The following is a 14,213-nucleotide window of genomic DNA, read 5'->3' as shown; positions in this document are numbered from 1 at the left end:
TGTTTCTCCACTTCCTGTTATCTTCTTCAAGATTCTCACCACTACAAAATGAGATCATGATTTACAATGATAGCATATGACATCATTATTTTCCAAAGAAAATTGGCCACACAGGTCAATGGAAGTTAGCATGATCTTGCTCTTTCTCTGATAAAAAAAAAGTACAAAAAAGTTTCATTCATAGAACACTGGACATCGTTGGTCTCTTTGGTCTCGTGCTATATGAATACAAATTCAATTCAATCATTCAAACCAGCAACAAATGACTACAAATATTCTTTCTACCTTGTTAAGTCTTTCCTTACAAAAGAGAGGGGAAATCATTCTTTATTCCCAAAAAGATTTTACTCAGTTCAAAACAAAGATGACTCTGCTTTAGGGAATTTCAGAATGGACTTCATAACATAACTAGCCATGTTACAGTTTGGATAAAATATTTGGGCGTAACATAGAGCAGAACCAGAACCAGAACCGTGTATATTTCATTTCACAGAATCATTAATGTATAAACTATATACCAAATTACATTTTCAAACAGCCACATCATGACTGAAATAATATTCAATATACAACAAATTCAATTACCAGTCAGTATATGTAGTTGGTGAGAGGCACTACTATGTATTCCTTCATCTTCCTTCTTTTCCCCTGTGGCTTTAGATGAGTGAATTATGAGTTAAATAACTGGCTGGCTGTGTTAAAAATGATGCCAAGATACACCTTACAGGAATATACAGTGTTGTAGGGATGAACTCATTCTGTTTCAGATATTACTGCACTGGCTTTAGCCAAACAACGTCAAAAACATACCTTAACTTTCATCAACATTGCTCGCAAATAGACAATTCTCAACTGTTCATGAACCTGTCTGCATTGGGAGGAGAGACCCTTGCTTGCCTTCTATGAAGATTGCAAGCTCTGCCGGTGCAACCACCAATCTTAACCACTTCTGTAACTCTTCACCCTCTACTTTCTCTTTTTCTGAAGATTCACCATCACCACTATTTTAGAACACCACAGCTAAGCGAAACCACAAAGGTTCATAGTCATCTCTATCTATACATAGTTAACGGATGCACAAGATGTTTCACATCCCAATTTCACTGGTCCCTTAGCATGATCATCGTATTATATTCAAGTGTAACATTCAGTATGGAGTAAAGATCAAAACCAAAAACTGTCGTCTAATTCACCCATACAATTTCCATTGGTGACATAACAGTATACAGGTATGAACATACTACAGATAGGACTTTCTATTTTATAGTTAAACCCAAACCTAAACATATATAATATCCATTTAATTAGGTTAACAAATTGTAAGTTATTCAATTTTAGTTTTTTGACAATCCCAAACAAAGCATTCCACCAATCACCAAATATAAAATACGACCCGTAGAGTTACCTTCTAAATGAGCACCTAGACCCTCCAAAACAGTAGGATTAGCTCGCACAATGGAAAGTGATACTTCCAACGCAGACTGCAGCAATGCTTTCACCTCTCTTTGAACAAGATCAACAAGGTGTCCCTGTTTGTTTAGATCAAATCAAAATAAGCATATAGTAAAAATTGAATGGGAAGAAGAAATAAGTTAATGAAATAGAGAACCTGATCCCTTCCCCAAGGAACTGCTCCGCCAGATTCATCCATTCCACCATTAGAAAGGGTGGCAATTGACACAGGACCTATTGTCTGATTAAGACCATATTCAGCAATAGCTTTGTATGCCATATCAGTTGCTCGCCGTATGTCATCGAGTGCACCTGTTGACACTCGACCTGAATAAACAACTTCTTCTGCAGCGCGTCCTCCGAGTAAGGTAACCAAACGGCCGCGCAACTCATCAATGAAAAGCAAGTATCTGTCCTCATTTGTTGGAGGAATGTAAGTGAATCCCAAAGCCCCTCCTGATCTAGGCAATATGCTTAGTTTCTGATAACATACACAAGATAGTAAGGCATGAATGCCCTTATAGATTTTCTTAATAAACAAAAAACAAACATAATTTTCAATACAAAATTAGGCCAAACATCCAAAGGGAAATTTTGGGCAAGTAATCAATTCCAAATAAAACGAAGGAGGGTTGGGTTCATTTCACATGTTTTCTATAGTTTGCTTGTCTAGACAACTAAAAATCCAATTACCTAACCAGTATGATTAACCAACTTTTCTTTAATACTTAGAATTTAGTGCAATTATAAATTTTGACATCAACCAATAGAGTCACACACCACACTTTAAAAGTATATGCAATAACTATATCTTTAAAGAAATCTTGCGGAGGGAGAGCTATCCTTCATGAATGAATCTTCAGGTTTTGTTATTGAAAACATAAATTTAGTATGAGTTATATAGTAAAGGGAAAAATGGAAACTAAGAGAAAGCATATCAGTGAGGGTAATTAGGAGTTTAAAAAAATTAAATGGTTTTTAAATTAACAAATCATCATTGTTAATAATAGGGAATTAACATAAATATAAAATATTACAAGTTATACAAGAAATAAGAATAAGTATTAGACAGTATTTTGAGGATAAAAACCCTGTTAGAGTAGAGGGACCTAATGGAAGTGGCTATAGGCACACCCATAGAACACTAATTAATTATACGAGATGAAACAGAACCTTTGATGAATCACTTGCCTTACATTATTTGTAGGAGTGGTAAAGCAATCCATTTATCCATCATTCATCTATTAGTCTATATCCACAGTTAAAACATCCATTTAATTCTATGGACGATCAATGATTCATTCATTCATTTCTCAAAGTCCAGTGAATCTTTCTATCAATACTTAACAAAAAAACTAATCCAATCCAACCAATGTTTTCATAATTAAATATTTCTCAAATTTACCCTTTATAAAAAGTTTTCAAAAATATTTTTTTAAATGTGTTTTACAAAATTTATTTTTAAAAATTTTAAGAAAATATATTTTAATTTTTTTTAAATAGTATTTGTATGAATGGATTGGATATTCATCCATGAAAAAACTGTGAATGGATTGGTTGGATTGGATTTTTCTTAAATTAACTGGATTTTTAATGATTTTATCTGATCCATTATAATTCAAATTTGCAATGACATTGGCATATTTAAATGACCAAGAAAAGTGTATTTTCTGTGGTTTACCTCAACACGTGGCTGTCCAGGAAGAAGGCTTGCAACTGCAGTACCTACTACAGCATGACCAACTTCATGTCGTGCAACTACAGCCTTCTCACTTCCTTTCAACTTAGCAGTCTTCTTCTCTATGCCCTGAAACAAGTTACTTGGTCCAATTAATCCAGCATAGGTCAAACTTACAAAACTAAAACTATTGACATCCAAATCCTGCCAGACCCAGCTGTAAAGTAAAATGTCTATCTATCAAGATTTCAAGAGACTGTAACTTACTGCTATTGATCTTTCAACAGCATGAATGAAATCAATTTTCTCCACAATAATTTTGTTTTGTCTTCCCGCCAATAAAGCAGCCTCATTTACTAGGTTTGCAAGATCCGCTCTTCAATTATGTTTACCGTGTGTCAGATCAAAATTTCAGTCTTCTAAATATTTAAAAGATATAAAAAAGGTATGAATGAAACAGAATAATTACCCTGTAAAACCAGTGGTCATACAAGCAACGGCACCAAGGTCAACATCCTTAGCTAAAGGAAGTTCTTTCTTGGAAGCATGAACTTTAAGGATAGCTTCTCTTCCAATCCTATCAGGTGTTTCCACCTACATAGAAAATGAACATTTTTTGCTTAGAATATGCCAAGTCAAGGTCTTTTTGAAATCGGTATAAAAATCAAAGGAGGTTATGCATTTGACTAGAATACAGACCGTAACTACTCGATCAAATCTTCCGGGCCTTCGGAGTGCAGGGTCTAAGACATCAGCACGATTAGTTGCTCCAAGAACAATGACTGCAGAATTGCTGTCAAAACCATCCATCTCCTGCAATTCAGTTTAAAAATATTAGCCTCTTACAGTAATACAATCCCTCGCCCCAACACAAAAAAGAAATACAAGAAAATGAGAAAATGGTTACAGTGAGCAGCTGGTTCAAGGTTTGTTCTCGTTCATCATTGCTGACAATGCGAAATTTACCATCACGACTTTTAGCCACAGCATCTATCTGCATAACAAAATTAAAGATTAATGTTTGAATAGTAAAAATTAAATAAAACATCTAACAGAATAACAAATTATATATTTTCACCTCGTCAATAAATATTATGGATGGTGCTTCTTTCTTTGCCCTTGCAAAGAGATCTCTCACACGGGAAGCACCCATACCAACATATAACTCTACAAACTCACTAGCAGAACAACTAATAAATGGCACATCAGCTTCCCCTGCCACAGCCTTCGCTAGTAAAGTCTTACCTGTCCCAGGAAGACCCACCTGTAAGATAAAACAATAACCTACATGTCAAATTGAAGCAATAACAAAATGAAAAATAACTTGGCTATGAATAATCCAATGAGGTACCATTCAATCTAAGACAATAGTTATCTCAATTTTGCAAGTTAATGATCATGAAAATAAGAGAAAACACACAGCATATAAAACAGTAGAAAATTTTACTGGATATTAACAGAAACTATTCCCAAAAGAAATTTCTCATATTTGATCCCTTTTCCCCAAGCAAATATCCTCAGTTACAAAGTGTTTGCTGGCTGACCAACATGTGCTTTCATCCGATCAAAAGGCCATTGTGTATTACTTATCATAAATTCCTAGCTAGACTCACCAAGAGAACACCGCGAGGAGGACGAGCTCCAAGTCGTATATATCTGTCAGGATTGCGAAGAAATTCCTGGCAAGTGAACATCAGCATAAACTAATTGTCTATATCTTCAAAAAAATTAACATAAAAAGGCTTGTTGTATAATAGAAAGACTTCTACATGCCCTAAAGAATGTAAGTGCTAGGTATGAGATGAAGAAAGTCCAGCCTACCACAATCTCTTCTAGCTCCTCCTTAGCCTCATCAACACCAGCAACATCAGCGAATGTGATTGTTTCACTTGTACCTTGTTCAGATGACTTTGTACCAGCAGAAGTTCCTGACTTACGATTCCTAATCTGACCAGCAGAATGCTGCACATAGCAATTCAATTCCTCAAAAAGAAGTTTTAAAATGTTTAAAAAACAGAAGTTGGATAACAAAGCCTGTGAAAATAGAAAAATGAGTGAGGGAAGGACTTCCATCTCACCTGAGAAAAACTAATAGGGAATCGATGGAGCAGCCCTGCGAGCAGAGCACAATAAAACAAGGCTATCTGCAAATATCAGAATGAAGTCAACAGCATGTTATATTAATATATAGTGTCAACCACCACAGACAAAGACAACTATAATGAATGAAATGGGAAGTTTAATGTCTTAAATACACTATAATGGAAACATGCCACATTCAACAAATGTGGAAGAAAGAAGATTTATCTCAAATAGCTAATAAAATATTATCTTCTATTTATCATCTGAAGTAATCAGTTCTTGAAAATTATTATTTCAAATTCTCAATGTACAAAATCTATAGTTTTTAATCATAAATAAACAGTATAGAGTATAGTTTCTTGAGCTTGATAATTTTATCAACTATACTAGTCACAGATAAGATAAGTGACACAGAAGATATATCCATTAGTTTCTTAGCCAGCTATATTAGTTAGTTTAGTTGATTGAAGAAATAAGACATGTTGCCTATAAATACTCCATTGATAGTAGCTACGGGACTTGGATACATCATATACCATAATCCATATCATAGCACTGTCCATGAGAACCAAAATCTCATAGTCTAGCATGTGTGCTTGCTAACCTACAGCCTTTGAGCATTCACACAGTTTTCAGCCATTTGATATAATGATTGCAATTGGAGAAATAACCATATTTCAGGTATCTGAAGGTTTTTTGCACAAGCAAATATTTTGGAATTTATATATTAAACTTCAAACCGCCAACCTCTTCGCATTCTTGAGCAAAATTCAGTCGTGGAAGAAAGAACAGATACACAAACAATGCATACAGTGATACAGCAAATTCTAAATATAACACACAACATAGTTATAATAAATTAATAATACAATGAACAAAACTAATCCAAAACTAACGCGTCATAAAAACCTTAAATCAAATGAGAGAACTTATGCTTTAAAATAGTGTATAAGTAATTGTAAATAAACACAACAAAATGCTAGAACTAATCTAACTATTCTTTTTCTTTTTTGGGTAAAATCATATGTTCTATCCATTAAAAGCAACCACTCGAGCCAAACAAAACCACTATGGGCGACAAAACTCTCCCTCCAACTATTTATATCAGCTATATAGCAGTGATTAAGCTAGAAACTCCATGCAAATTGAGCCGTTGGTGGGTGATAATCTAACTATTCTGGTTTAACAAATTGTATTGACATAAAACTATAACAATGAAAAAAAGTGTGGAAACCATGTTCCAAATACTTACCAAAGCAGAGTTGAATAAACCACCAGACCTCTTATCCGGGGAACCGAACTCCACCTCATTTTCCATCATCTTCTCATAAGGGGTCCTTATATCACTAGGCCTAGTGGTAGTGTAAACAATCTTCTTCGTAGGAGCAACACTCTTAACCAATGACTCTGACTCCAAAGGAGTAGCAGCAGTAACTTCGGAACCATCCACGTCAGACTTCAACTTGAACATGATGTGGACCCCGTCAACCTCCACCTTCTGCACCTGATCACCATTAATCTTGCTCAAAAAGTCGCTGTAAGGCACGCTCACAAACGACGTCGCAGCCCTCGGTTCGGAGCCAGGTAAGGGAATCCCTGGCCTGAGCAACCGCATCACGAAAACCACAATCCCCAACTGCAACAACAACACTCCAACTTCCTGAGCCTGCACAATGGGTTGCCACCGCCACTTCCCACTCTTCGAACCCAACCACCACCACCAACCCTTCCCTTGCTTCTCCCTCCTTCGGTTCGAACCGGACCCGGTCGAACCCTTATCCACCCCCTGACCATCCCCGCTCTTCTCGCCGGAATCCCCCTCTTGCCCACCGCTCGCCCTGGCTGCGCCCCCGTGAACCTTCCGCATCCTCCACAAATCGAACCTCCCGGAATCCCTCCATACCCCCGGAACCCTAACAGGAGCTGAATTGGGGACAAAACGACACGTGTTATGCCTGAACGGCGTGGAGGGTTTGCGCCAGTTATGCGAATTGAGGAAAACTTTGGTGTACGTTAAGGGAGAGAGATAGAGATACTCCAACGCCGACATTTGAATACGAATAGAACGAGAGAAACAGAAATAGAGATACCCACGACGTTAAAATCGAAACTTTGGATATGTTCTTCACGTTCGCTTGCATCAATTTATATGGGTGAGGCTCCGAGATGATAATCCTCTGCCTTCTGATGATGATGAGTGTCAATGGTAGCGGGAGAAGGAAGAGGAAATGAGAAAGAGACAAGGTGATCCGACAGGACATGGTGGCCGTTCGATTGACAACGGGTTGAAGATTTTAACGGTCCAGATTTCTTTGTTTGCTTTTATGAAAATTAGTAACTACTGGCGTTTTCGGAAGATTTTATTGTTTGGTTGGTTTGTGGTGATGGATTTGTGGGGGAGATATCCGCTGCGGCAGGGTACAGAGTGGTGCATTTTGATGGGTTGTGAGACTGACACGCGTAGGGTGATGAAAAATAGGTGGACCATGGATGATGATGCGGCGTTGTCGTGTTTCAATCTGGAACACAAGTTTGGAGGCACATCCAAAGATTGGGTAAGAGAGCCACAAAATAATGAGTCATAATAAATATTTTTTTTAAATTAATTAAGAAATTATATTTTAATAAAAATTATGAATACATTAAGTAATAATTACATCAAATGTCAAGTTATGTTTCTAAGAAAGGCATTATATAATTTTTATTCTTTAGTTTTCGTTTTGGTTGACATTTTGTTTTTGTACTCTATCACATTTTTAATTTTGTTTTTAAAATTATTATGCATCAATGTTTTAGCTTAATGTATGTAGTTTATTAGTATTAAAATAAATAAAAATGTATTTTAAAATTTAAATAAGAGTATTCATGATATAAAGAAATTTTGTAATTTATTAATTTTTTACGTATTATGATGTTACGAAAAAGACATTATGAAACAAGAAACGAAGTGCCTTTTTTTTATTGGCCTAAAGATTGAGTGATAAAGGAATAAATAAATAAATAAAGAAGAATTTGACAGGAAAAATCTGAACGGATTGTATTTAAAGAAATTGGTTTTATTTTTTCAATTTGATTAAAATTGAATAGATTTGATTTTAAAGCATCTATCAATTCACCTTAATCTGTTTAAATTTTTTCTAAATAAAATAAGACTGTGATTTATTTTCTTATAAAAAATATTACTTTTAAAAATTTGACTTTCTTAGTATTATGTTTTAGTTATTATTATTATTATTTTATTGTCTACCAAACAAAAATTAGTATTATGTTTTAGTAATTATTATTATTTCATATCATTAATATTTTTATTCTATTTTTTAATAAAATAATTTTATCCTTCATTAAATAAAAACAATTCTCTTATTTAATATTTTTTATTTAAAAGTAGTACATAATTATTTTTTATTTAAAAATAATTATTGTTGTATTGTTCAGTTTATATTGATAATATAATCGATATCATCTTAATTGGATATAAGCTTGATGTTAGATAATCGGGAAAATGATTCTTACGATTTATCAAAATTATTTGCTTGAGTAAAAATAGAGCCAAAATGAATTTTTGTTTTATTTTCACTTGAGCGATTGAACAAAAATAAGGTTGAGAACAAATGTTAAATTTCTACTCTATTTTCGTTTGAGTAAAAATACCAAAAAATCAACTTCATGCAAAAAAAAATTAAATTTATTTTCAAAACTTTATCGAATTAGACAAACTCAAAATGATTATTGTGACTATAATTTGTTGTTCACTTTTATACTTTACTAATTTCAATTTAGTCACATTTAACTCATAAATTTATCCATAAATAACTATGAGAAACCAACTATGCTCATTTAAATCATATAAAAAAATCAATTTAAAAAACTTCATACCTCATTATCATGAAAAATATATTCACAATATCAATATTCTATTTTTTAATAAAATAATTTTATCCTTCATTAAATAAAAACAATTCTCTTATTTAATATTTTTTATTTAAAAGTAGTACATAATTATTTTTTATTTAAAAATAATTATTGTTGTATTGTTCAGTTTATATTGATAATATAATCGATATCATCTTAATTGGATATAAGCTTGATGTTAGATAATCGGGAAAATGATTGTTACGATTTATCAAAATTATTTGCTTGAGTAAAAATAGAGCCAAAATGAATTTTTGTTTTATTTTCACTTGAGCAATTGAACAAAAATAAGGTTGAGAACAAATGTTAAATTTCTACTCTATTTTCGTTTGAGTAAAAATACCAAAAAATCAACTTCATGCAAAAAAAAAATTAAATTTATTTTCAAAACTTTATCGAATTAGACAAACTCAAAATGATTATTGTGACTATAATTTGTTGTTCACTTTTATACTTTACTAATTTCAATTTAGTCACATTTAACTCATAAATTTATCCATAAATAACTATGAGAAACCAACTATGCTCATTTAAATCATATAAAAAAATCAATTTAAAAAACTTCATACCTCATTATCATGAAAAATATATTCACAATATCAAAATCTCAACAACACCCATATTGAATTCAAATTACTTTAAAATAATCATTCATCATTACTATTCAATTTCAAACATTTTAATCTAAACTAATCCTTGTGATCCTAAATTAATAGACTTTGCTCTAGAATAACCACATCCAACACCCTAGTCTTTAAGCATGCAACTCTTTCCAAAACCAACACAATAAAAGAAAAACAAAGAAAAACTTATTTAAAATCAATTTCTAATAGGATAGAGATACTCTCCACAAAAATCTTTAAAGTGGATCATGATCTACAAAAAGAATGAACAAATCTTTCATAAATTTAGAGAAAATGTAAATATATATATATATATTTAAAAAATAGTGATTTTTCTTAAATGATTTTTGGATAGTTAACTTTTCTATTTACAAGTAAATCACTTATATATTAAAATATTTATACTAAATCTCATTAAATCCACTTTTACTTTTAATTAAAATCAAACAACGGGTACGAGGAAATTATGCTAGAAAAGACAATTGTGAAAGAAAATTCGTTTACTAGTTATTAAAAAACTATTCACATTTTTATTATATTAAAATAATATAGTTTTGAAAATATATATAATTTTACAAAAATGATATTGAAAATTATTAAATTTTCTAATAGATATTACAAAATTAAATTACTATGGTACGATAATGATAATAAAGGATAATGGATTAGATTAATTTTGAAAAAATTACATACCTCTTAAAATCCTTTTGTTGCGTATTATATTTATGTTTAAGTCCTTTTCTATGACAAATTTCTATGTACACGCCTTCTCTGTGCTCCATCCATCTCAATTAAGTTCAAAGGTTTCTGTCCATACCATATCATTGCCTCACTTTGTTGTCTCATAATTGATGACTTCATCTTTCTGCTTTTTTATGCTGAAATCATCACACTTTGGAGCTCAATTTCTCTAATTTGCTAGTGTTTATCTCTTCATCGTTTATCACATCCATTTCTCTAAAGCTCATCAAACACTAACCTTTCATTTTTTGTTCTCTGGAGATTCTTGGGGTGTTCATAGGAGGTAAACTCTGCTGTTTTACATTTGTTCTTTCTGGGTAAATTTATATATCAGATTCATTCATGCATGAAGGTTCTTGTACAATTAACATCCCAGAGATTAAGTATACCATTTAATTTTCATTTTTCTGTTTACTGTTTACTGTTTAATGTTGATGATCAATTCTATAAGTTGTAACTGAAATCTTGAAAATTTCCTTATTTTCTGTTCATCTTTCCACCCTAATTGCTTTATATTATCCAGGGGAACCATAAGCAGTGAGGCAAAAGTGATTAGTACTTGAGTCAGCAAATAAAAAATGGCTGTCACTAAGGTCTACATTGTGTGAGTATATTTTCAACTGCTACTTTAGTTGAATTCTTTTATCATTCATATTCTAACTCTAACATTCATCAACCATACTCTTGAATTAGAGTTTAATGAACTCTAATTGGTGCATCAATTTTTGCAGGTATTACTCCTTGTATGGACATGTGGACACCATGGCAAGAGAAGTTCTCAGAGGGGCTTCAGCAGTTGAAGGTGTTGAAGCAACACTCTGGCAGGTAATTCTTTCGAACAGTTAGAGTGTGCAATTTTTTAGTTTGGATGATAGGTCCTCTGGTGCTAAATTGTGGTTTTGGTTGCATTACAATTACAACTGCATACCTTGTGTGTTTTGAGGGCAACAATTGCAGTTTCGAGGGCCAATCTTTTCAATTGGATGCTTTCTCAGTTAGGACCCTTTCAATCATAGTTTTGAGTTTGATTCTGGTTGTCTGAAAACAGGTACCCGAGATGCTTTCTGATCTAATATTGCAGAAGTTGAAAGCCCCTTCTAAACCAAATGATGTGCCAGATATAAGGCCAGAACAACTTGTAGAGGCTGATGGTTTGATATTTGGTTTTCCTTCTCGTTTTGGCATGATGCCTAGCCAGCTCAAGGCCTTCTTTGATGCTACTACTGGGCTATGGGCATCCCAAGCACTGGCTGGCAAACCTGCTGGAATCTTCTGGAGTACTGGTTTTTATGGTGGAGGTCAAGAACTGTCAGCGTAAGTATCCCCTTCACAATACTTAAAATGCTTTATCTGGTTCTCACATAAATAGAAAAGAAAATAACTTCTTTTCTTGTTAAAAAAATAGCATTTGTTGGATATCACACATCAACCAGAGATTATGACATTTCACAGTTTATAAGTGGATGCAAACCTCACCTTATAAGCCGGTTTTGTGAGGTTGAGTTAGGCTTAAAGTTCACTTCTTAATATGGTATTAGAGTCAGGTTAGAGTCAATTCTAGCGACACGATTTGGTAGCCTCGGCGTGAGGGAGTGTGTTGGAGTTCTCACATCGACTAAAGATTATGACATTTCATAGTTTATAAATGGATGCATATCTCATCTTATAAGTCGATTTTGTGAGGTTGAGTTAGATTTAAAGTCCACTTCTTAATACGTGTTAATGAATTGGTTCCATCCTTTATACAACTATTGATCAAACATTAGAATTAGAACTAGGAATCATATTACTTGGGAATTGACATGACTGTCTACAACTTCCCTCAACACCGGTATGAATTATCTGCATCAATAAATCTTATCATTTCTGTCATGATTATACAAGTCTATAGCCTTTGTGCCACTTGATTTTAGTGTACTTCATTTCTTGTTTCTGTCGAGGTTGCAGATTGACAACAATAACTCAATTAGCTCATCATGGTATGCTTTTTGTTCCTCTTGGATATACTTTTGGAAAAGGCATGTTTGAGATGGATGAAGTGAAAGGAGGGTCCCCATATGGTGCTGGAACTTTTGCAGGAGATGGATCTCGTCAACCCACTGAACTAGAACTGCAACAAGCCTTTTACCAGGGTAAATACCTTGCTGAAGTAACAAAAAAGCTAAAAGGCTAACCTCTCTGCCTCACTAATGCAAAACATACTTTCAACTGTGAAGTTCGACATCATCTAGAATTTGATTGGACGAGGTCGAGGTTACTTTTACTCATTGACAAGACAGGAAGGCCCATGTGGCTGCAAGAATGTAGATCTTCTATTCTAATGAAATAACAAAATATTTAGCATTTTCAAAGAAGAAAATTGTGCAAATTCAGAAACTTGGAAACATTTGTGTTACTGGGCTAGTCATAAAAAATATTACCTTACTGATTAATCAATAAAGAAATCACATTTCATATTTATTTTTTTCATGCAGTACAAGGTTACTCCATTTCCTGATTCTGCCATAAACAGAGGATGCCACATTTTCCTTGAGCTGCGTAGATACGAATTATAACTGATTTTTATAACAGATATCGATGATCAATTTTTATGTAATATAAGTGATTTTAATGAGCCTATAACTAGCAAATATTGTTTTGTTCCACACTTAATCAAAGTTTTAGGACATTGAAGCCTAATCTATTTGAAACATATAACAGAAACAATATCATGCATTGTTCTTTTGTTGTGCTGGATAGTTTATCATACCATTGTTTGATTAACAGTCATAAAATAAAAAGTCATCTTAGATTCGCTTTAAGAAAGAATAGCATTCAGGTGGTGGTTGGAAAAAAATTGGTGATAATGAAACACTTTGTCTTGTTAGGAAAGATAAGGTTTTTTTCTACCAAAAGTCGAAGGTTTGTTTACAAAAATAGACGACATAAGAAAATGACAAGTGAACTAAAGCATAAATAATAAGTGTTTATGTGTCGGAATAAGAATCCTTCTATATAACAAAATAATAAACAAATTTTATCATGTAAAACAAGGATAAATTGAGACTCATTCTGAAATGCTTGATGTTCACGCATAGCCTCAAGCTAAACAGAAGATCAGATGCTTGTTGACTCTAAGCCAAACTACTCAAAAACTAAACTTTGATCATCAAAAACTGATCAAAACTTTGGTTAAATAAGCCAGAAGTCTCAAACTACTTGGGATTATAGAACAATGCCTATGCTATGCTCTTGGTTAAACATAGTTGCAAATGATATTTAATCAGATGGATAGTTATACTATATGTTAGATCTAAGTATGAAAGGAGAAGTCAACTAAAAAGACTAATTTTTTGGGGGTGAGAAAGTTTTGAGGCTTAAGGAGTACATAAGTAATTCATACATGAGATAGCTTTTTCCATACTCTAACTCTTAATGAAAACACCAATTATTAGGACTTAAGCATAAGAGGAGAATTAATCCTAAGAGATTAGTTTGTTAAGTGGGAAAACCTCATTATTTAAGTACTTCATCTTTTCAATGTAGGACACCATATCTTATCGAATAAACTTGTTCAAATGGACAATCACATGGTAGTTAATCAAATTATGTTAGAGCAATTGACATAAGACAATTCCAAGACTTTAAAAAAGACATGTAACCTACACTTTTCATATTAATCATTTTTAATTGTTTTCGGTTGGAAGAGTTGACCCCTTTTGAGGGATTAATTAGTTTTTAACTTA

The 14,213-nt window shown here is 33.0% G+C and overlaps 2 protein-coding genes across 2 annotated transcripts; one reads left to right on the top strand and one right to left on the bottom strand.

The window, feature by feature from the left end:
- Positions 1-456: 456 nt before the first annotated feature.
- On the bottom strand, positions 457-7,545 carry LOC137824068 (ATP-dependent zinc metalloprotease FTSH 9, chloroplastic). The gene is made up of 13 exons (XM_068629512.1): positions 6,465-7,545; positions 5,209-5,274; positions 4,952-5,092; positions 4,744-4,809; positions 4,209-4,394; positions 4,038-4,124; positions 3,830-3,943; positions 3,600-3,724; positions 3,398-3,506; positions 3,134-3,259; positions 1,610-1,933; positions 1,406-1,529; positions 457-981 (listed from the first exon to the last, which is right to left on the bottom strand). The coding sequence occupies exons 1-13, from the start codon at positions 7,260-7,262 to the stop codon at positions 857-859; spliced, it is 2,391 nt and encodes a 796-aa protein (XP_068485613.1). The 5' UTR covers positions 7,263-7,545; the 3' UTR covers positions 457-856.
- A 2,950-nt stretch (positions 7,546-10,495) lies between these two features.
- LOC137824067 (Quinone reductase family protein) lies at positions 10,496-12,948 on the top strand. Its single transcript, XM_068629510.1, has 5 exons — positions 10,496-10,771; positions 11,012-11,092; positions 11,220-11,313; positions 11,537-11,802; positions 12,436-12,948. Exons 2-5 carry the CDS (start codon positions 11,067-11,069, stop codon positions 12,659-12,661), a joined length of 612 nt encoding a protein of 203 aa, XP_068485611.1. The 5' UTR covers positions 10,496-10,771; positions 11,012-11,066; the 3' UTR covers positions 12,662-12,948.
- The last annotated feature ends 1,265 nt before the right edge of the window (positions 12,949-14,213 follow it).

Source organism: Phaseolus vulgaris, chromosome 8 (genome assembly GCF_051622355.1).
Source record: "Phaseolus vulgaris cultivar YP4 chromosome 8, ASM5162235v1, whole genome shotgun sequence".
NCBI classification, from domain to species: domain Eukaryota; kingdom Viridiplantae; phylum Streptophyta; class Magnoliopsida; order Fabales; family Fabaceae; genus Phaseolus; species Phaseolus vulgaris.
This window is presented reverse-complemented; position numbering and strand designations above follow the sequence as displayed.